Below are 22,989 nucleotides of genomic sequence, written 5' to 3' on the forward strand. Positions count from 1 at the left end.
ATTCTCAAATTCAGTGATATAATTTCCGAGATCCTAAAGAATTCTTGGAAAATCTTCCTTCTCCAAAGCAAGAGGAAATTGTACTACCTTTTGACTAGCAGATTGAGGATGATTATGCTTTCAAGTACAAGACTGAAGAAGTAGTTTCAGGGTTTAATATTGAGGATACAACTGATCAATTAGTCATTAAAGGCCTAGAAGCAAATATCATACATTATGCTTTTGTTGATCCTATAGTAGATTACATGGAGGTTCTTTTCAGCTCAAGTTTTCAAACATGTTTTCTCTATAAGGACCAAATACATCAGCAATTGCCATTATATATCACAACTTTGATTATGTGGACACATGATCAAATTATACTTCTGAGTTTATTGACAATCAGTCAAGCAATCCATTTGTTTCTGTAGTTGCTTGACTGGCTTCATTGGCATTTCTGTATTATTTAAGTCAGCCTGATTTTCAACAATATAGGGTAGGTAGCAGGGTGCAAATAAGCTCAGGACTCTGAGCCTTTTTTTAGTTTCAAATTCAGTTTGCTTCTCAACTTTCAGTTCAGTGTGTAGTTCAATGTTTAGTATGCAGAGTGGTTTTTATTTAAATTCGAGAGTTGGTAGAGTAGGTTGCAGATTTGCGAACAACCCAATGGAGAAAGCACTGATCTATAAACTCAGAGATCTGCGGTTCTTGGTACTTCCAAGGAGACTGCCATCCCCAAGCTAGAGTTGATGTTATGGTCCTATAATTATAGGAAATTTGATGATTCAGATATTATTTGTTGCTCTCATGATGAAGCTTTTGGCTTGTTGACTCGCCCCGCTTCCTCTCCATTTTCCATCATCCTTTACTCAGCTTCCTGCTTTATCACCCACTTTCCTTGTTAATTCATCTGAATATTACCCTAGCATAAGTCGAATACCTGTTTTCAAATCATTAAGAATAGGTTTGTGTGAAAAAAGGTTATATATTGCAGAGCTTCTAGTTTTAAAGCCTTGGATTTTATTGAAATTTGCATAAAAGATAAGCCTGAAAGCTTAGCTCCCGCTCCATCTCCATGCGACCTGCATTCACAATACCTAAGCCTAGCACACCTAACACCAAGCACAAATGGGTAGCCTTGGGCTTATTTTGTCAAAACACAATGTAACTATGGGCTTATATAAACCATCATGAAGAATGTTCCCTTGTGAATGTGGGATAAATCCCATAAAGTATGTATATATATATATATATATATATAGAATCCCTCTTTTTACCCCTTACTTCACAAAACCCTATTAATATAAAGTTTTGGACTTTATATTAATTTCTCCCCGCAAGCCTATACTACCTCTTCCCCCTGCAAAGTCAACCAATGGCCCACCCCGCACTAAGAATTAAACCCCCTTCATTTTTATTTGCCTTGAGATTCGTAGAAATAAATGAACGGTTAAAATTCCATATCGCACGCTTAGCTCATCCAACACTTAACACTCAAAAAGCATGCGAGATTAGTGGTTTTCCTCGCCCGCCTTTTTTCCACCACACTGCCTGCCCAATTAGCATCGGTATATCCATGTAGTCGCACATCTCCGGCAGTGTATCTCAAACAAAGTGTGATTATGCCACGAAGATATCTCAACAGATTCTTGGCACCAATCTAATGTGTGTGGTGAGGCTCAACCATATGTTGACTCAACGTGTTGACTGCAAAACATATATCTGGATGGGAGTTCACCAAGAACATCAATGCTCCGATGAGTTGACGATACTCGGTAGCATTTTGTAAAATAGGTTCGGCAACACTACTGCTTAACTTCTTGAAGTCAAGCTCCATCGGGGTAGTCATGGGCTTGCAGTCCACCATACTGAACCTTTCCAATATCTTCACCACATATTTTCCTTGAGATAGGAAAATCTCCCCTGGTTTCTGCCAGACTTCCAGTCCTAGGAAATAGTGCATCAATCCTAAGTCCTTCATCTCAAACTCAGAAGCCAACTCCCTCTTACATTTGTGAATGTGAGGGTCTGCACCTGTTAGAAAGAGGTCGTCAACGTACAACATCAGTATGAGAGGTTTGTCATCTTCAACCTTAAAGTAAAGGTTAGGGTTGGCTTCACTCCTAGTGAATCCCTTCTTCATCAGGTAGCTATCAATCCTCTCATACCACGCTCGGGGTCCCTACTTCAGCCCATAGAGGGCTTTCTTCAACTTGCACTTGTGAGATTCCCGATCTTGAAACTCAAATCCTTTGGGTTGTTCCACATAGACTTCCTCTTTGATCGAACCATGCAAGAACGCGGTCTTGACATCCATCTGATGTAGGTTCCATCCTTGCGAAGCAGCAAGGGCTATGATCGAGTGGATGGTGCTATATCGAGCAACAAGTGAAAATATCTCCTCATAGTCTATTCCTTCCTTTTGAGAGAAGCCATGAGCGACAAAACGAGTCTTATACTTTTCAACACTTCCATCAACTGCATGCTTTATCTTGTAAAGCCATCTCGAAGTGACAACTGCTTTGTCCTCGGGTTTGGGGACCACATCCTAGACATCGTTTTCATGATGGACTCATGTTCCTCAGTCATAACATCCTTCCATACTTGATGCTGACAACTTCTGCAAATGATGAAGGTTCATTTTGGATGATCATGCTCATGATGGTCAAGTATCGCTGATACCTGGCCAGCTTCTTACTTTCTCGGAAGGTCCCTCTCGGTGCAATGTGTCCTTCAGCATCATCAAGTGTCCCCCTACGCCATGAAGGCCTTTTCCTCGAAGAAGAAGGCTCTTGCGGAGGGGGATCAATAGGATCCATAGGTTCTTCCACATCGAGTATCGTCTCATCTTCCTTTTCCTTTGGTTCCCTGGTGTCAGCTTCTTTAGATCACCTTGAGTGGGAAGATTGTCAACTTTGCTAAGAGCCATATCTTAGTCAAAGGTGACATCATGGCTAATCTCGATTTCCCTTTGACTAGGCACATAGATTCTATAGCCCTTAGTATTTTCTCTATGGCCCACGAAGATTCCTTTCTTTCCAGATGCACCCATTTTATTCCTTTTCTCCTTTGGTACATGAAAATATACATGACTTCCAAAAATTCTAAAATGAGATACGTCAGGTTTCTTACTAGTGAACATCTCTTTGGGAGTCTTGGAACCCAATGCTTGATGAGGGCATTGATTGTGCACATATACGATGGTATTCGCATCTTCGGCCCATAGAAACTTTGGAAGTCTTTGATCATGGAGCATAGCACGGTCAGCTTCCACAATCGTACGATTCTTTCTTTCCGCCACACCATTCTGCTCAGGAGTATATGGTGTTGTAGTCTCCCTCTTAATGCCAACCTCTTTGTAGAAGTCATGGAACTCATTGGATTCATCCTCAGCCCCATTATCAGTCCTTAAGATCTTGATCTTCTTTTCGATTTGGTTCTTGATCAAGGCTTTGAAGTGACGAAACCAAGTGAACACTTCATCCTTCCTTTTCAAGAAGTATATCCAAGTCTTGCGAGAATAATCATTTGTAAAAGTGATATAATATAAATATCCTCCCAAGGAGTTCACAGGGATCGTACCAGATATGTCTGAGTGAACCAACTGCAATATATCAGAGGTCTTGCTTTGGCTTGAGGGGAATGGTCCCCTTTTGAGCTTCCCTTCGTCACATCCAGGACATATACCTTCTTGCTCTACTTGGAACTCAGGCATCCCTGTCACCATTTGTCTTGCATTGGATAGAGCTTTATAATGAAGGTGAGCAAACCTTCGATGCCATAGTTCGGACTGAAGTGATGTGTCACAAGACATGATACCCAATGGACTTCCTCCGACCTAATATAATGAATTGACTCGAAACCTATGTTGCACGGGTTCCCGCACCCGGGGGTGGGGTTCTCGAACCCGTCCCGGGTTCCCGCACCCAAGTACCGGATTCGGGTACGGGTTCTTCCCAGAAGAACCCAGAAGAACCGGGTTCTTCCATGAAGAACCGGGTTCTTAAAAAAAAAATTGGGTTCTTTTCCTTTAATGGGTTCTTGGATTCTTGGGTTCTTCGGGTTCTTCGAGTTGGGTTCTTTGGGTTCTTTTAAAGGCTTGCCGGAATGAATGTCACAATTTCTTGCTGTTTCGGACTGTCTGCAACATGAGCCACAACTGTCAGTCCACTTTTATACACTCAATTTGCCTCCTACAGCTGCGGCATAGTCCCTCCTCCTTGTTGTTGTCAAACGCTGAGCTGTAGGGCTTGATTCATGCCACTGTTTACACAAAACAGCTCACTGTTCACTAAGGAACAGACCTCGGCCTCCCTATGCAGACTCCTGTACCCAACCGAAGCCCTAAATAGAGATGAAAATGCCACAAACTTACCTCTACTCAACCCAGACTTGTTAAATTTTTAATTTTTTATACTATATACTATAATATGAGAAGTATAGTTTCAGTTCTTTTAACCTGAAATATTGCAATTAGATTAATAAAGCGCAGAAAATCTTCATCATTTTTTGCATTAATGAATGGCATTACATAAATGCATTCATACACTGAATATAGCTCTGTGCTATTCTTTACAATATAAATCGTTCAGTAAGAATGTATTTCAACTCAATCATCTACACAACATTCAAGCCAGTTCATTATCTACCCTCTAACAATGGTGTTGCTTGCCCTTGCAATGTAATTTCACCATGGATCAACAAAATCCAATTAAATGGTTCAGAATTTGTTCAGGAAAAAGTAAAACAGTTCATAGTATATATATTTTAATTTTTGAAAAATTGAATCATTACATTAACATATAAATTCTGTGGTTTTTTTTAAGGCTTGTGGCTACATTAAAGTATAAATTATGGCTGCTGACAGCAGATATTTCACTACTGTCCCACCAAACACACAAGGCAGCCCAATAAAATAAAGTTTAAAATGTTGAGTCTTTGAGAACTCAGAATACTCTAGGATTTTTGAGCGTACTCCTGAGTTTGTAGGAAACTTGGCTAGTGTATCTCAGTCAGCTGTGTGTGACAAAGTCTGTCCCATATCATGATTCATGTTAATATGTAAACAATGAACAGTTTTTTGGTGATAAATTTTGAAATTTCAATGTCAATGTTGAATGTTCAATGATGTGCATGTTTAAATGATTATCATTAACGTTTTCTTATTTAAAGTTGAAAAAATATACAAATTCAAATTTCATATATATTATTAATTATAAATTATAAATTTATAATTTATAAAATTTAATTATTAAAATTTAATATTATTATATTACTCGACAAACCCACGCACCCTGTTTCCAAAAATGCCGTCCCCGTCCCCGCCCCCGTTCCCGTCCCCGAACCCACGTTTCCTGGCAACATAGCTCGAAACCCAAGAGTGAAAGATTCTTTAAAATTCTTTTTCTATACACGTACCTTGCCATCGATGATGGTCACCTTGTAGCCTTTGTCTTCCATTGCCGAAACGGACACTAGGTTCTTTTTGAGATCAGGTACATATAGGACTTCTTGCAAATGAATTGTATTACCCTGATTCAATTTAAGAGTGACATTCCCTACGCCTTTCACGGGATATTTTGCGTTGTCCCCAAGAACAATTTCTAGGTTGGTCTCCTTCTCTATCAAATTAGAGAGAGCTTCTTTGTAACCAGTGAAGTGCCTTGAGGCACCACTATCAATAAGCCAATTTCCCAGCGAGTCCGAGGGAGTAGTAGTAGAGAGGGCCGCTGGTAGACAATATTCATCTTGCTTATTGTTAACAATGTTAGATTCATACTTGGACTTTCTTGCCTTCTTGAAGGGTTGTCCTTTTCCTTGATTTTCGGCATTTGTTTTACCTTTGCCATTTGACCTGCCATTCCTTTGATTGCCTTGAGAGTGATTTTGGTCATCGTCATGGTGTGAGTCCCTTTTATTAGGGCACTCCCTCGCATAGTGGCCCATTTTGTTGCAATTGTAACATCGTCCTTTTCTTCCACCCTTCGGTCCAGCCTTTCCTTTGGATTTAGCCCCAGAATTGTTTCTTCTTTTAGCATGAGAAGAAAAGGCAGAGGGATTGCCTTTAAGTGCGGGCATTTCTTGCTTTTACATCCTTGTTTCTTCTTGAATACATCTAGCCATCAATTCCTCAAAACCTGGGATGACATTATTGTTGAGAAGAGTAGTGTTGAATATATACCATTCAGTTGGCAGTCCTCCAAGAGTTGTGATAGTCATTTCCCTATCAGGAACTACTTCCCCAATAGATAGGAGATCATTCTTCATCTCGGTGATCCTTAAGAAATATGTTTGCATATCCTCATCTTTGCCCTTCTTAATTTCCTTCAGCTTATTTCTAAAGAACAAAACTTGTTTTGCATCATTAACTTTAAATAAATTCACCAGTGTATCGTAGATTTCCTTGGAGGTGGTCAGCTCGGAAACATATGCCACCAGGCGCTTGTTGATAGAGTCCTGGATGATCTTCTTTGCTTTGATTTCTCCCTTGGTCCACTTGCTTCTGGCAGCAGCGGATGCATTTGATGGAGGCGCAACAATATTGCCTCACATGGTCCAACAGTTCCTGATATTCTAAAGTCAGATCAAGAGACATCTTCCATCCGTGATAGTCAAACTTCTCACGGAGCTTGTTTTCGGCGGGGAAGAGTGTTGAAGACCCCATGAAGTTTTTAGGATAGCATTGCCAACCTTCAGTGATCACTCTTGGTCTTGCTCTTGCTTGGGCTTTGTCTTCACCTCAACTCTGATGCCATGTTAAATTATGGTATGTTCTATGCTTAGAGCAGTTTACTTCTTTTCTTCTTATTAGCCACTGATTAGCAATCACATATACATTAAGTAAAGTGCAGATAGAACATTAAACGATCGACATAAAACAAGCCAAGACAAGAGACAGAAGATGTGGCGGCTAGCCAGGGACAAACCCCAATGTGGGGAAACCCTTTGATCAAATCTTCTTTTATCTTCAATAGTTCGGTAGAGAGAAATAATACAAAATCAGAATTCTGTAATTTTATATCAACAACAGCAAACCTTAGCTCAACAAAGTCAAACTTAGTCAAATGAGATGAAATTGACCTCCAATATGCTTGGTCAATTTCCTGGTCAACTAGTGCTTGAACAGCCTGAAGAAGCAGCGCATAAACAACCCCAAAAACAAAGTCGAACTGCTGTTAATTGAAGTCAACCTGCTGCCCCAAACTAGGGCGGTCAACGCTGGTCAAACCAAAGGTTAGATTGCCTTAGTTTGCGTGCCAAAATCTGCGGGCTTCCTAGGAGAGGCAGCCACACCAAAGCCACACTCTTCTAAGGTCAACGCTGGTCAAAGAGACCTTCAGCAGCTTCTATGTCCTTCTTTCTATGTCTTCCTTGCCCTTCTGCATCCTCCTTCTTCCCACCTGTGAGCTGCTCCTTGTGTAACTCAAAGCTAAGGAGAGAGAGAATAATGAGTGAGATGAGATGAGTTGATAATGAATCAACCTCCCTTGTACTTATATGATTTGCTGGGCATGTGTGCCACACATTTAGCTGCTGGCCGACCTTGACAATTTGTCAAGTAAAGACAAATAAATTCATATCTCCATAAATACTTGTTGGAATTGGATGATCTTTAGATCAACCCCACACCTCTCGACAAGAGGAATCTAGGAAAAATATCAGCTGCCATAAATAAGATGACCCACATGGAGTTTGACCCTAGTTACCAATTTTAACAGAGCTTGCTCGCCCACTTTTGCTACCTCTCCTGCAACTCTTTCTGCTCTAAGAAAAACCTGAGGCTGTTGTTGTCTGTTTTGACTCTGAACCTATTCCCCACCAAATACTGTCTGAAATTAGCTAACGCATGCATGATGGCCAACATCTTCTTGTCATATATGGAGTACAGTAACTCATGGGGCAGTAGATTTCGAGTCTCAAAAACTATGGGGTGCCCTCGTTGCATCAACACGGCCCCTACACCCACTCCAGATGCATCGCAATCCAGCACGAAGCGCTGGATGAAGTCGAAGAGTGCCAACGCCGGACAACTACTCATGACATGTGTGAGGCGCTGAAAATCTCGTGTTGTAGTGGTCGAATCAAATGCCCTTTCTCTGTCAAGTCAGTGAAGGGTGCTACTAGCTGAGAGAAGCCCTTCACGAACTTCCTTGAATAAGTGTAGATGCCCACGAATCCCCTCATCTCTATCACATTCCAGGGCTTGTGCCAATCCCGTATAGCTCGGATCTTCTCTTCATGGACTCTCACACCGTCTACCTCGATGATGTGCCCTAGATAGAGCATCTTGGTCAACCCAAACTCACACTTGGACAATTTAGCATAAAACTGATGCTCGTCTAGAATACGCTGCACTTTCTCAACGTGCTGCAAGTGCTCCTCCCATGTCCGTCTATAGATCAATATGTCATCGAAGAACACTAGCACGAACTTCCTCAACTACCCACGAAATACGTGGTTCATGCATGAGTGGAAAGTAGCTGGTGCGTTGGTCAGCCCGAAGGGCATAACCAAGATCTTGAAGTGCCCATAATGGCACCAGAATGTTGTCTTTTGGACATCCTGGTCCCTCACTCGGATCTGATGGTACCCTGACCGCAAATCAATCTTCGAAAAGAACTTAGACCCCCTCAATTCATCCATCAGCTCATCTATACGCGGAATGGGGTAGCAGTTCTTCAGTTTATTTTTGTTAGGGCTCGGTAATCTACGCACATGCACAAGGACCATCCTTCTTCTTCACTAGAACAACTGATGAAGCACAAGTGTTGGAGCTTTCCCTAATGAGCCGAAGTGCCAATAACTTGTGGATAGCTCTCTCTATCTCATCCTGATATGCCTTGGGATGTCGATAAGGAGTGGTGATCACGACCTGTACCCCTGACTCCAGCTCAATAGTATGTTCAGACCCTGGTCAAGTGGTTGACCCGGTGCTATGTCTCCAAACACTTCTGGGTACCTGTCCAGAATGCCCTGTATCTCTGAATGTGGTGGATTGGCTTGCCCCCAGCGTATGAGATCCTCAACTCCACAACCCACTCAATGTCCCCATGTCTCAAATCAACCTCCATCCTTTAGGCCGAAACAGTCTATGGTGGGTAGGAGTGCATTCCTCGTAGCAACATTGGCTTGCCATCCGGTCCTACAAACCTCATCTCTAACTTCCTCCAATTTGTCGTGACTTTGCCAAGTGAATAGAGCCACTAGACCCCCAACACCATGTTAGTGTCTGATACGTCCCCATGGTCAGTATCAAGGCTAGAACGTAGCGTGTGCACTACATGGTCTTGTCCCCAGGCACAAGAACTGAGAATCCCTCAAACTCCTCAGTTGTGATGCCCCTCGTTTGAACAAATTGGGCATCTATGAAATTGTGGGTAGCCCCACTGTCCACCAGAACTGAAACACACTGCCCTTGAATAGTGCCTTTGATCCTTAGGGTCAAAACCTTGGGTACCCCACGCAGTTATGCAAGGACTCCTCTGGAAGGTGTAAAGGAAACTCCCCCTACCGGTGGTGGTGGCTCTCCCTCCCAAGGTGCTGCGCTATCATGTCCACCCATCTCAAAATATGTCTCATACTTTGTATCACTGTCAGAAAAGACCTCGATGTAATGGGCCTTGCCCGCTGCACATCTGTGGCCTGGTGCCCACGACTCTTGACAGGTGAAACACAACTTCCTGCTTCGGAGGTCTCTCGAGTCTCCTTGTCTAGCTGTCCACACCCCTGATTGGCTCTCGATGGCGGAGCCCTGATGTCTCTTCCCCTCTGCTGGAAACCTTGTCTGGGGGGTAGTGGTGCTCGAGCCCTAGGTAGGGCATCCTGTAGGTCTCAGGCTCTCCCTACTGTGTCCTGTAACGTAGTGGGCCTATTGGACCTCACTAATCCCCGTAATGGCTCTGCTAGCCCCTCCACAAACATGTAGATCCTCCTAGTCTCCGAAAAATCCAGCACCATCACAGACAACCTCAAAAACTCCGAAATATATGCCTCAGCACTCTCGGTCTGCTTGAGCCTTGTCAGCTCCCCAAAGTACTCCTCAAGATCTTTCCTCTCAAACCGCTCCAACACCCTCCTGGTGAAATCATCATAAGTAGTCACTCCTGCATGTCCCAACGTGGTCAGCCCATGGAACCACCAGTCATGAGCTTCCCCCTCCAGATGCAACGTGGCAATCTTGATTGCCTCTCCCTCCGTCATTTGATTCAACTGGAAATAGACATCCAACTTTTCAACCCATGTTTTGGTTGAGCTCTAGGAAGAGCCATCGAAAGTTGTGAGAAACAACCTCCCCATAGTGTGTTGCAAGTCTGGCCCCTGTGTGTAGCCTCTCCACTCTATCCCTTGGGCCTTTTGTTGCCCTTCAACTGGCAGAAATCCCTGAAAGTGATGGCTTTCCTAAAATCAGGTCCATAGGATTGATACTCCAAGAAATAGTCCCCATAAGGCATATCCTCCTGCTTTAGTTGCCCATTAGCTCCAGATGTTAGGAACGTGGGAATGGTGGACCTAGGGGGTATGTTTGGAATAAGTGGCATGTTGGGATTAAGGGATGCGTGGTGTTGCGAAGTGCCAGTTCCTTCCCGCAATTGGAAATGCCCTTGGACTCCCTTACCCTTGTTGTCGTTGCTATTTTGCTAGCCCATTTCTTCAATGTTTTGGACAAATCCTGCACCGCTTTCAACAAAAGGTGAACAAAATCCTCATCCTTGCTTCTTTTATCTCCCTCATTGTCCCCCATGTTTGTTTCTACAACCTTCGGTTCAGTTGTCATAGGATCTGGGGTAATCTGCAACTGCCTTTCTCTGCTCCTATACCTTTGCCTTTGGTATGTCACGTTTTGCCTATCCTCTGGTGTCATAGACTACGTTGCTCCTGTAGGCTGAGCCAAGTCTATGAGCTCTGATACCAGTGTAACATTCCTAGGGAATTCACAGTAAATAACAAAGCATGCATAGACACAAAAACCCATAAAACAATAAGAACACAATTAGATCAAGAAATTGCACCAAAAACTACGCTGCTGAGCCATTTTATTGATAAACAAGGGTGCATAATATGGTGCTGGAAAGAGTGCACGAGGGCTTGCTCAAGGCAAGCCAACAAAGCCCCAAACAATAGATAAGTCACCCCTCTCCAATCTGTTGCCGCACTGCTCTAGCTCTGTGCTGAAAATGCCTTGAAATACGCTGTTGGTTGAGTAGAGCTGCTGCTAGGGCCCTCTTCGGTGCTCATAAAATTTTGGGAAATTAATTTCGACCTCTCCACCAAATACCCAAAATAACCCACGAAGGATTTGGCCAATGGTTGACCTCGAAAATTCGGCCCTGATTTCCCTCAACGGTTCAACTGTTGGGTGATTTGACTCACCTGTAAATCTTGCTGCAAATGGCCTCCAAAATAGCTGCAATCCCCACTAAATTATTACCTGGATCTTCTCCCCAGGTTTCAACCTCAACCACCCTTCGCTCCTCCACCTCCTGGAGTATCTCCACCATGAACTGGGCAATCCCTGCGCTACTGTAGTTGAACCTCTCACTGAAATCGGACTCCTTGTTGCTGGTACAAACTAAAAAGCGTAGGACTCCCTCCTTGGGATGGCACTCGAAGTCCACTGAAGCAAGGGTTGAGATCTTCGCTCGGAGACACTCGTGTGGTAAACAAGATTTGCAGACTTGGCTTCATCTCAAGCGTGCTATTGTCAAAAGACAGTTTTGCAAATGATGAATGAATGGAGAATTGAGTGTCTCTTCCCCTTTTTGTCAAGGAGCCTCCAAAATACCCATGTGGGCCCAACTCAAATTCCCCACACCAATTCTACTCCAATGGGAGCTTATTCCTCATGTGGGCCGTAATTCCCATGAGGTGGCCCCCACGCTCCACTAAGGCCGCAATATTTCCTCCAACTCTAATGTTTGGGTGTGCTCTAAGCCAAAAATCATGTGGGACCTCTAAACCCACATTTCCGAAGTGCAACCGTGCATTATAGCAAGAATGACCAAAATTGATATTTCACTTAGCAAAATGCTAAGTGGGAATATCATAGATAGTCCCCGACCTAAGTAGTTGTCGCAGTGCTTGTACAATCTGAGTGACAATAGTACCTAACCATGTAGACCAGTTGGAAATACATAGACAACTTACACTTTTTAGTATGGCACGAGGGACCTTTGGCAAAAACTTGGCAAAGATGGCAAGAGATGTGGATCGACTAGGTAAGAAATTCCAATTTGTTTTTCTTTTAAAGTTCTATTGTTTAGAAATTTACAATTCAAATTGTCTGTAAATACTTGTAAATAAGTAATGAAATGAACTAAGTTACTAATTAATGCCTTTTTCTTTGCAGCACAATGGTGGGAGTCCTTTGGTGGCTAATGTTCTCAATTGCAAAAGTTTGCAGTTAGAGTCCTTAGCCAAACTTGTAGTGCTTTAGGTTGTGAGCGCAATTGGTCTATTTTTGAGTACATACACACGAAGAAGAGAAACCCTTTGGAACAAAAATGGTTAAATGATCTTTTCTTCGTGCAATACAACCTTCGACTAAGGCACAACCAAATGATGAACATAAGACATGATCTAGATCCCATTGTGTTGGACAATATTGATCCAACATCAGAATGGGTGGAGGAGACTGAAGATCCTGAGTTTGATGTTGATTTTGATATTGACATGGCGTTACGGGGGGATGAAGCAGATTTGGTAGTTGCAGCACCATCAGAACCAGAATTAGTAGTCGCATCAAGCAAAGGAAAACAACCAATGGAAGGCACTAGTCGTGCACATCGACCAACTCATGCGTCCATTAGGGCCACTTCTATTGTTATTGGTGGCAGTGCTACTACAAACGTTGCAGATGAACCTGAGGCATCCTTAGACTTTGATCCAGATGATGTTTATTTAGCTCCTGTTGATGATCTTGTGTCTAGTAGTGGTGATGATTTTGATCATGATGAGGAATGATCGTGTTGTTCAATGATATGTACCAGTAGACTTATAGTCTTGTAGTAGGCCAATGGCCCCATAGCTTGTAGCATTGTTTTTGGACATTATAGGCCATTTAGAGCCTCATAGCTTATGTATTTTGTTGATGATATGTATTGCACTTGGTGCCATTTTGATATATTCACCTTTATATGGGATATAGATGAGCAAACTTTGCATATTTTGTCTCTATTGGTTTGGAATCATGGTTTTAAATCTTAAAAACCATTTTTTTCATTAAAAATTAATTATTTCATGGATTTTTTATTATTTATTATTTATTATTATTATTATTATTATTTTTTTAAATCGGTTCATTTTGATCTGACCAGTCTCAGTTTGAAACCTGGTTGATTAGGTAGACAGCTCCGGTCACCGGTTTCGGTTTTTAAAACTATGCCGAGAGGTACCCAAGCCATTTGAGAAGTATATTGGCACCCATAGGTGAAGCATTGAGAGCCTTAGGTCTCCAAGAAGTAGCAACACATCACATGTATCCCTGAACACCTTTTGCACCCAGGACGTTCTGGCACTTTGTACTATATTTGAAGATTTTTCAGGATGATGTACTCGGATCAACATACCCCTAGGCTGGCCTTAGCATTCTCTGAGAGATGACAATTGATCCAGAGCCCTTATGAGGATGGTCTCACCTTCTCAGACATGGGAGGGCTAGTAGCGCTTAGAAAGCCTTCAATGTTGGAGCGTAGATGGACATTTTGGAGTAGTTGGAGACCGAAGAGACCACCTTCAGGTGCCCCAAATTGGATTTTGGGATCCACAGAGGGATTTTGACAAAGATTTGAGGGACAACCCTCACATCATGATTTTTAGAGGCTTTTGCACCACTCCTGGCACCTTAGAGCCTCAACGCATGCCAAATGGAACGTTACACATGGATGACATAAGTCATTCTAGGCCTTACGGCTCACATGTGTGAGCTAATCACTTTATTTTTGTCTAAGCTAGTGGGTTGGCCTTTAACCCAATGCATCATTGTAATTTTACTTGTCTTAGGGCCTTTAGGACAATCAGAATTTGTTCCTCATAGAAATAGAGGAGAGGGCATATTACTTATCATCATCATCACATGTGAACTCGACCTCTCTTCTTGAGTATATCGACCATTTTTCCTATTGAATAGATGTGATCGATGAAGCAAATTTTTTCTTGGAGCTATTGTCTCATCTTCGGAGAAGTTATCTTGGATTGATGATTGGATTGTCCATTGCATATTATCTTGTAAGTGCTCTTTTATTGAAGAATTCCGATTTTATGCCTAATGTATGGAATAAATTGGTAATCTGGGTTAAATTTGGTGCCCTAATTTTGATGAATATCAATTTGATGAAAGCTAGATCATATTATTGCATGCATTACTAGTAGTATGATATGTGATTGACAATCTCCTTGGTGATCTTGCATTAGCTCTCCCAAGTGAATTTCAATTCCCCATGGAGGTAATAGTTAGGGTTTTGATGCTATGGCTTCAAAATATCCTTACTCCTTTGCAGGTTTTGTTGAAGCTAGTGATATCTTCAGAGGGTATTCTGCATAGGCTTGGCGTCTTAGCATGTGGAAGATGATTTATTGCCTCTTTAGGTGCTTGCATGTGAAGTGATTTATGTCTTCTTTCCTAAGTCTAACTTAGGAGAAGTACAATAATTAAAATCAATTAATTATTGTAATTTATTAAGTCATTTTCTAAGGATAAATAATTTAATTATTTAAGTGACTTAGAAATAATCTCAACCATTGATCTCCAAGATGTTCTAGAAGAGAGATTAGGGTTAGGGATTTGGACTTAATGAACATTGTAAAGGAAGACTAGTGAAGAGGTGAAGACAACACAATAACTCAAGAGAGCGAGTCTTCATAGAGAGAGTGATTTTCTCTAATGTGAGTGGCTCAGTGGACTGGAGCATAGAGGAGGAGAAGTACGGGAGAATTGAGGGTGAATCCAAGAGGCCGAGTTGAGGAGATTGTAGGGTTGAGTTGTTGGAGGGAGGTCAATTTATATGAAGAGAAATGAATTGTTGGGAAGTCGAGTTTTCCTGAGGCGCAATGATAGCTCGTGGGGAGGGCACAAGTCGATATGCAAATTGATTGATTGGGATGAATTTCTCTAGGCTACTGAAATACTTGGTTTGAATTCATCCTATGGGGGCGAACTTACAGGTTACAATAATAGTATTTTTCCTTGTATATTTGTGGGTCAAAAACCTAAATTTTCTAGTAAAATAGATGGCGAAGAATAGTTGTGGGTGAATTATTTTTACAATGTGTGATTTTTCTCTCTGATTTAAATTTCGTTGCATCTGTTCATTTCTAAAATTTGAAAAATACCAGTGATTTTATTTTTCATTAATTCAAAATTTATTTTGCTAAATAAATAAATTGTTGGGAATAAAATTAATTGTAGTGAAAATAAATTTGGTTAGTATTTGGAAATTTAACAGGTTTTATTTAACTTAAAGAGCCAGTAGACTCCATCATCCCCAGGGCTAGGCACTGGCCATCGTTTGTTGGTGATTAAATCAAAATTTATCCATAAAATTCTCTTTCTTTCTCTTTACCTAATTTGGCCCTCTTAAGGCCGAGCGGCCACATAGAGCCTAGTGTGAATTGGTTAGGAAGGAAAATTTTGGCTCTTGGAAAGTCTAAATATTAGGGGTAGGGTGATTGCCACAAAATCACTCATTATTTCAATAAATTTCCTTGCCCTAGGTTAAAACCCTAATTTGGTTTTAGCTTCAACTTGTGGGTTTATTGAGGGTTGCATGTGCCATATCCTTGTTGAAATACATTGGGGGAAACTCTTTCTCCATACCTTGACCTTTGGCCATCCTAACTCTCAACCTACTGATCAAGCTCTAGGTCTTGTGTCATTCAAATTTAGGCTTTCTAAGGAAAGCAAATTGCCTTCATTTGGTGATTGGAGCCTTGTACTTAAGTTGACCCTTTCCCTTAGAATGTTGGTATTTGGGTAGCTCGGAAGGTATTTCCAAGTACAAAAAACCCAACAAAAAGGAAATGGTTGCGCAAGTTACCTAAGTGGTTGGGGTTTTGACCCGAAGTAGTGGGCTTGAGACCCAAGTTAACTAATTATTTATTCTAATTTATTGTTGAGGGGTTGAGTGGCCAAAACCCTAAAGGACCTAGGGTTTCCTAAATAACCTAAAACAAAAGTAGAAATAAAGAGCCAAAAGAGAGGCCCAAAACACATCAATGAGAAGGATTTCATTTGTGTGGAGAAGGCTAGAAGGACTTAGCCTAGGCATGTAAAGGAGCCATAGACAATTTTAGAGCATAAGCCATAGCAAGTTGTTCTGTTCAAGAAGGAGCCAAGTTTTGTTAGACGATCGATTCAGCAAGAGGTCAAAATCTAGCAAGGAGAGGCCGAGAGATCTGGGATTGACCGAGGGTCAGTTGAAGTCTGTTTGAGGTTGGTTTGTGATAATAGGCCACAACCAAAAGAGACTACCCGTAGACAGACATCCGAGGTCTGTTTAGGCCTAGATTAGGTGGTGAAGCTAGTTAGACAAGTCGTTGTAGTAAGGAGCAATGTTGCATTAATCGTTATCGGGATAATATCGGCGCAAGGAAAAAATCGGAAAAAATCGTAATTATTGGGAAATAATCGGGAAAAAATCATTTGGTACAAAAATATTCATTATTTTTCATTTTTTTTCAATTTTTTTAATATCTAAACCATCTATAACATAAAATAAATACATTGACACATAAATATGATAAAAGAACTAATATATAAGATGTTTAATATCATTTCTAGTGCTAGAATCACACATAACATTGAATCATGTCCTGAATAGTAAGTCCTGGCTCCTGAGTCCCAACTCAGCCTCAATATATCAACAAAAAATATATTAATGTATCTCATCATGTCATAATGTCATATACAATAAAATGAAGAAAATAACTAAATTCTAATCTTATTGATTTCCTCTGCCCCTCTTGCGAGAAAATGCCACAGCTTTCCCTTTCCCTCTAGATGTAGATGCTGGTGCTGGTGGAGTTGGTAGTGGAGTTTGTTGTGCTCTAGAAGATGAAGAACTAGAAGTAGGAGCTATAGGAGGTAGACCACGTCCTCTACTGGTGGCAGGGGTAGCTCAGGCAGGTGGTGTCACCTGGAAACATTACAATCTCCCAATCCTGAAATCCTGAAAAACTGATAAGTCTGTTGGATTTTGAATGAAATCTAAAATTCTACTTTCTCCATATGAAATCCAATGAGGCTGGAACCACTCTCAAAAATTATTTGTTTCTTTCAAAAAAAATTGCATTTCGAACATTTAGCATCCCTTACAAAACCACACTACCCCGACCCTCGGTGATAATTTGGGAAAAAATCGCGATAAAACGATAATATTGCGATATTATCGCGATTTTCACAACACTGGTAAGGAGGCCTAGTTAGGGCCACAACAGGCTAATAGAGCCATTCGCAGACTGGTTAACGACTAGAACTCTAGGTTGAGAGCCTTAGGGCTTGTGTGAAGGTTAGTCGTGGACTGTAGGATGCTTTGGAGGCTAGCCCAAAGCACCAAGTGGCGTGGTTAGGGCCATAGAAGGCTAGAGGCAGGAGGTCGTGGGATGTAGCACTACTGAGAACACTGAACAAAAGGTTAGTAGCTTGTTTAGGCCCATCCGTAAGTTGTTCAAAGAAGGTCGTACCTCTGTTTGGACTACAAGAATGTTGTTTTAGAAGCACATTCAAGAATAAGGGTAGTTGAAATGCTCAGATCGATTGAAAAGGAGGTTGTTGTAGGTGATTGAAGTTGAATAACAAGGAAGGGCTACAAGTGAATCTTGTTAAGTGAAAGGAAAAACCTAACAACAGGTGTTCAGTAGGCTAGGTTAATACAGAGGATTGAAGGATAAACCCTTTGTGAGCAACATGTAGACCGAGGACAAAAGGAGTTGTTCTTAATGTGATCTAAGAGGCAAAGTACAACCAGGAAGAACATTGGACAAGAGGACTGAAAGGGTTAAGGTCAAAGGACTGCCATCAACAGGTCAACATTTGTCTTTGTATTTGTATTGGGTAGATTGAGGATCTCTAGGGTCAAATCTCAAGCCCTAGTCTTGTATACTAAGTATACTAGTTGTATAAGAGATTTGAAGGGCCATGATCCATGGGATGGGAGCCCTAATGATTTTTTATTAATGGACTAATAAAGGTCGAGATTTGGCCCATATAAATTTGTGTACTTAATTGATTTCACTGTTGTTATATTTCCACTGTGCAATGTACTTTTCTATTGGGGTTGTTTATGTGCTAATATGTACTCATAGGCCAGATCTAGGGCCCATTAAAAATCAACATAGAAGCCTCTTAGTCATCCTAATACCTTTATACCTAGAATATCTCTTATAGGCGACCTTATATTGAGACTCCTCCCATTGGTGAAAATCCATAAAGAGTAGGGGATTTTGGTTGTGGTGATAGTGGGCCATTAGCCCATTGTTGTCACTTAGTCTAGTGATAGCCTTGTAGGGTACCCCTCTCCAAGGCCTTCTAGATTTTGTAGCAACACACCAAAAAGAACTTAAAAAATTGTGCCAAATGTTAGATTTTGTAGCATTGGACAGGTGTTCTAGTCTTGATTTGTGTCTAAGAGGCTAAGGAACACGAGATCTTCAAAACTCAGAAAAGGTTTCGCGAGATAACCTTGTGAAACACCTTAATTAGATTAATTAGCCATCATTTAAATTTTTCCTAAGTCTAACTTACGATAACTGGTTAATTAATGGGAAGTAATTAAGGAAGAACGAGAATGCTCTAGAGACTCACATGGGCTGAGTCTAAGATGATCATATTCATTGATGAGGATTTTATCATGGTTGTTGAAGCTCCAATGAGAGATTATAAGAGAAAGTTGATGGGATGGAGAGAGACATAGTTGACACAAGAGGGAGAGCGAATTATCCAAGCAATGTGAATTCCTGTTAAATTTAGTTAACAATGGTATGTTCTATGCTTAGCACAATTTACTTCAATGTTCCTTGAGCAGCCCAATAACAATTTCAAATGATTTCTAGTAGCAATCACATTAACCATTAATCACATTGATAGTAAATGCAGATAGAACATAAAACCAAATGCAGAAGACGAGCGAAGACAAGAGGACACCAGATTTGGTGGATGCCAGGGAAAAACCCCAATGTGGGGAAAACCCTTTGATCAATTCTTCTTATTATTATTCAATAGTCCAGCAGAGAGAGAGTACAAACGTCAAATAGACTTGAGTAATAAAAAGTAAAATCAACCCTGTCAAATTCTGCAATCAAACTTAAGCCCTAACCAAAAAGTCAACGCTGGTCAAAATGACAGTCAAACACCTCCTTTGAAGCTCGGTCAAAGGTAGTCAAACTTGGCTTCCAACAATGGTCAAAGTCAACCAAAAACAGTGGCAAAAGCTCTAGTCAAACTTGGTCAACCTGCGGTCAACTCTGTAGTCAGACAGGCCAACGGTTTGTTATCACTTCATAATTTCCTAAGGCTGTAAAAGAAATCCAGAGGTAACCACAAAACCACTTGTAAGCTTAGAAGCTAGCCCTTCTAAACTCAGAGAGGGATCTCTCTATTAGATTTAGATTTGTTGTTTTGAGATTTTATGCTAGTTATTAGGTTCAAAGTTTGGTTTTTCAAATGTTTGGTTGAAATTGCAAGGAAAGGCCATTGGGCAATGGAGTCAAAAAGTCTTAAGGTGATTAGATACATGAATGCTAGAACAGATGTAACAGGGCAAGGTAGCAGGCTATTGGATCTTTGGAGCTTTGGTGGAATGAAAGGGAGGAAAAGATTTAGATTCAATTAAACATAGAGCATTTTAGAATGAATTCTATATTTAATCTCAGTTTGAAAACACAGATATTGTTTATAAGCCAGAGCAGAGTGTAATTAAACAAGTTCAACCCTTAATTTTCTTTAAACAATACAAATAGGAAAAACATACAGAAAAAACAGAGAAGTAACAATTACACGAGGAAAAACATCACTAATTTCCTTGACACATGAATCCTGGAACGCCTTTTTATATTAATGAAATGATCACTTCAACTCAATACACAACTTTACATCAAAGATCTGCTTTCTTGGTACAAGTTCCAACCCTTTGTACTTCGAATTATGAAGTATTTATACAAAACTTATCAAAATATCTTGATTTGAAAAATCAAGATTTTTACAAAATATCCTAAAACATTGTTTACAAAAATAGTACAGAAATATAGGCAAATAAAACCGTTGTAGCTCTTTGGCACTATCTTCGAGGATTCTAGTGCTGAAGTGGCCTGAAAAATTGCTTCTTTGCTGTTGAAGATGAACACTTGTTTTACTCCAGTAGTTGGCATAGTTGATCCCATCTGTCTTCATCTGGGGTGGAAAATTTAATTAGCTTCCTATAGGTTTCATCTACCTTGATATATTTCTAGAAGGTGGGCTTAATTACAAACAAATGTTTTATCTCATGTTTGATAAGTAAATCAAATTTCAAACCCTCCATGAAAGCTTTTCCTGTGATGGTTCCCTTGATGGTGGAAAACCTTGACTTATCTTTGGCTATGGTATACAACTTCTGCTGATAACATATCTCCAATTCCTTTCAAACCTGGCAACCCTTTTTGATTCAGTACATTGAATTTTCTGTGAAACTTCTGAATGCTAGCCTCCAAGTTATGGCATTTGTTCTCCAACTGTAGCATCAAGTTCCTTTTTGTAAGGACTCTTCTCACCTCAAGGATTGTTTCTGTCCTGTCTGCAATCTCAAATTCCTCTAGTTCCTCCTTTGTCTTTGAATTTAGAATCCTTATTAGGGCAGTGGCTTCACCTGGTTTCTGTCCCAAACTTTCTTTTATTCCTTCAATAACTTCTTTTGATCTCTGCACTAATTCCTCCTGCTCAAAAATTATTTCAATGGAAGGCCAAATTTCATTCATAGCTTCATTTGTTCTCCTTTGCCTATGTAATTGTCTGAACCGTGGCAAATTCATTCTCTAACTGTTCAATTCTCTAGGTTAACCTATGAGTCTTTTGAAGCTCTGCTATGTACACATTATCAATCTTTAATTTCTGTTCTTGGAGATTTTTTATCTGAGCTTTCAACTTTTCAATCTCCTGCCCTCTGATAGACAAGTCCTCCATAGCTTTGACTAGTTCTCCTGATGAGTCTGTAGACTGTCCTTCTACTGTGATGGTTGTTGAAGTTGATGCTCCTGCTGTCGATGTAGATGCAATAGGAACTATTGTGATTGGAATGGTTGCCAGCTGTGTTGACTGTTCTCTTTCCTTAAGCAGTTTCTCCATCTCAGTTTCCATCTCCTTGATCTGCCCATTCTGTTCAATAATAATCCTGAACATGTCTTCTTTTTCTTTCTCTAGCTGTCCAACTTCTTTTGTCTGTGGGTCTTCAGTGGATGGAAGCTTGAGTTGTTTCTTTAGAGCTGCAATGTCAACATTCTTTCTTCTAATAATCTCCTCTGCAACTTTCACATTGCTGGGATCATATCCCAGTTTTATTACTAGATCCTCTAAAGACTTGATTTTTGTGTCTTTAGCTAAGGAAGATATTTTTTCTAGTTTGAGTTGGGACTGAATGTTATTGACCGAATCTTGCAGCCTAGAAGCTGCCATTGCTGAATTTTTCAAGGTCGAATATAGCATCTCCCCTGTTTGCTTGTGCAAGTCCATCTGATCAATTGGATGGATTTGATCAACATTGAAGGAAAAGATGGATTTTTTGTAATCATCTGGAGTTTTGGGGAAAGGAACCTCAGCCTGGAGGAAGGCTATCTGCATCTTTCCTTCCTCTGTGTCAAAGGCAGAGAGAAGCCTATGCTGTGAGGATGTTGTCTGTTTCCAAAACTATGAATAAGTTGTAGCTTTTAGCATCTCATTCTTCTTTTTAATTTCTTTATACTTGGAAAATATATTTGGTTCAATTTGGTCATGAACCAATTCCCTTGACTGAGAGGTATCCAGTGGCTCTTGGGAGGCTGAAGAGGATGGAGATCCTACAAAAATATCTTCATTCCTGGTAGAAGTATGGGGGCCTGTCAAAACAATGGTGGACTGTACATTTTCCTCCAAAAATTCTCCTGTTGGATTGACTTTTTGTCTCTTCTTGTAAATTTTGAATTCCTTTCCTTGGATTTCTGTGACTGAAGGGGAAAGATCTTCTCTTGGCCTCTTGTCTTGCTTCTCTTGTGGTGTTGGAGTCTGTGATGTTGTTGAGAGTACCTATTCTTCTGCCTCCTGTAAAGTGTTTTCCTGCCATTGATCCTGGTTCATGTATTTTTCAATCTCTGGCTTGGGAGTGTGAGTGTAGGGAGTAGTCTTCTGTTCTAGTCTTAGTTTTGAAATTATTCCCAAGGGGTCATTTGACTAGGTAAAGCTGAATTTGAAATTCATTTGCATGAAGAGAATATCTGCTTCTCTGGCTGTTGTCTTGGCATTGCAAATAAAAGGCCCATCCTGTGTTTTAATCTTGAATTGAGATTTCTTCTTCACTACCACAAAGTGTAGCTCATCCATGTTAATCATCTATCTAATATATTCCAGTGAAAAAATTCTCATGGGGACAAACTTGGGCAACCTGTATGGAGGCAATTCACACCCATACATTTGATTTCAGTGTAATTCTGGTACAGGTACTAGTCACCTGTCTTGGTTTGCTCACTAAGGTGTAGAAATCTTTTTGTCTCAGGTCCTATCCTTGGTTCAACATCACTATTCAATAGGAAAGATACTATATACAAAAATTGGTCAACATACTCACTGAAGGTAAATTCATTGGAATGCTTCCTTACCAAGGAAGTCCAATGAATTACAGATTAGGCATTTCCTTGCTCATCCAATTTTTGTAAGGGAAACTGAAATTTGTCTGCCTGATGGAATAAAAACAAATAGACTAGAATTGAAGCATACTTAAAGGTTCCCTCTGTAGAAAACTTTAGGAACTGTTCATGGATGGCATCTGCTAGAAACTCACTGTAGTTGAAGATGAT

At 40.6% G+C, this 22,989-nt stretch overlaps 2 protein-coding genes across 11 annotated transcripts in view; one reads left to right on the forward strand and one right to left on the reverse strand.

Annotated features, from left to right (window-relative positions):
- LOC149169014 (uncharacterized) overlaps positions 1-10,179 on the reverse strand; it is an 86,065-nt gene extending 75,886 nt beyond the window's left edge. Inside the window, exon 1 of the mRNA XM_089428056.1 lies at positions 9,826-10,179. Within this exon, the coding sequence (XP_089284182.1) occupies positions 9,826-10,179 (354 nt within the window). The remainder of the gene's footprint in view (positions 1-9,825) is intronic.
- The window catches only part of ABP1 (endoplasmic reticulum auxin binding protein 1), a 464,381-nt gene that overhangs the window by 291,780 nt on the left and 149,612 nt on the right, over positions 1-22,989 (forward strand). The window lies entirely within an intron of this gene.

Source organism: Pinus tabuliformis, chromosome 4_2, assembly GCF_031772625.1.
Source record: "Pinus tabuliformis cultivar Carrire ecotype Pingquan chromosome 4_2, CPIR1, whole genome shotgun sequence".
Taxonomy (NCBI): domain Eukaryota; kingdom Viridiplantae; phylum Streptophyta; class Pinopsida; order Pinales; family Pinaceae; genus Pinus; species Pinus tabuliformis.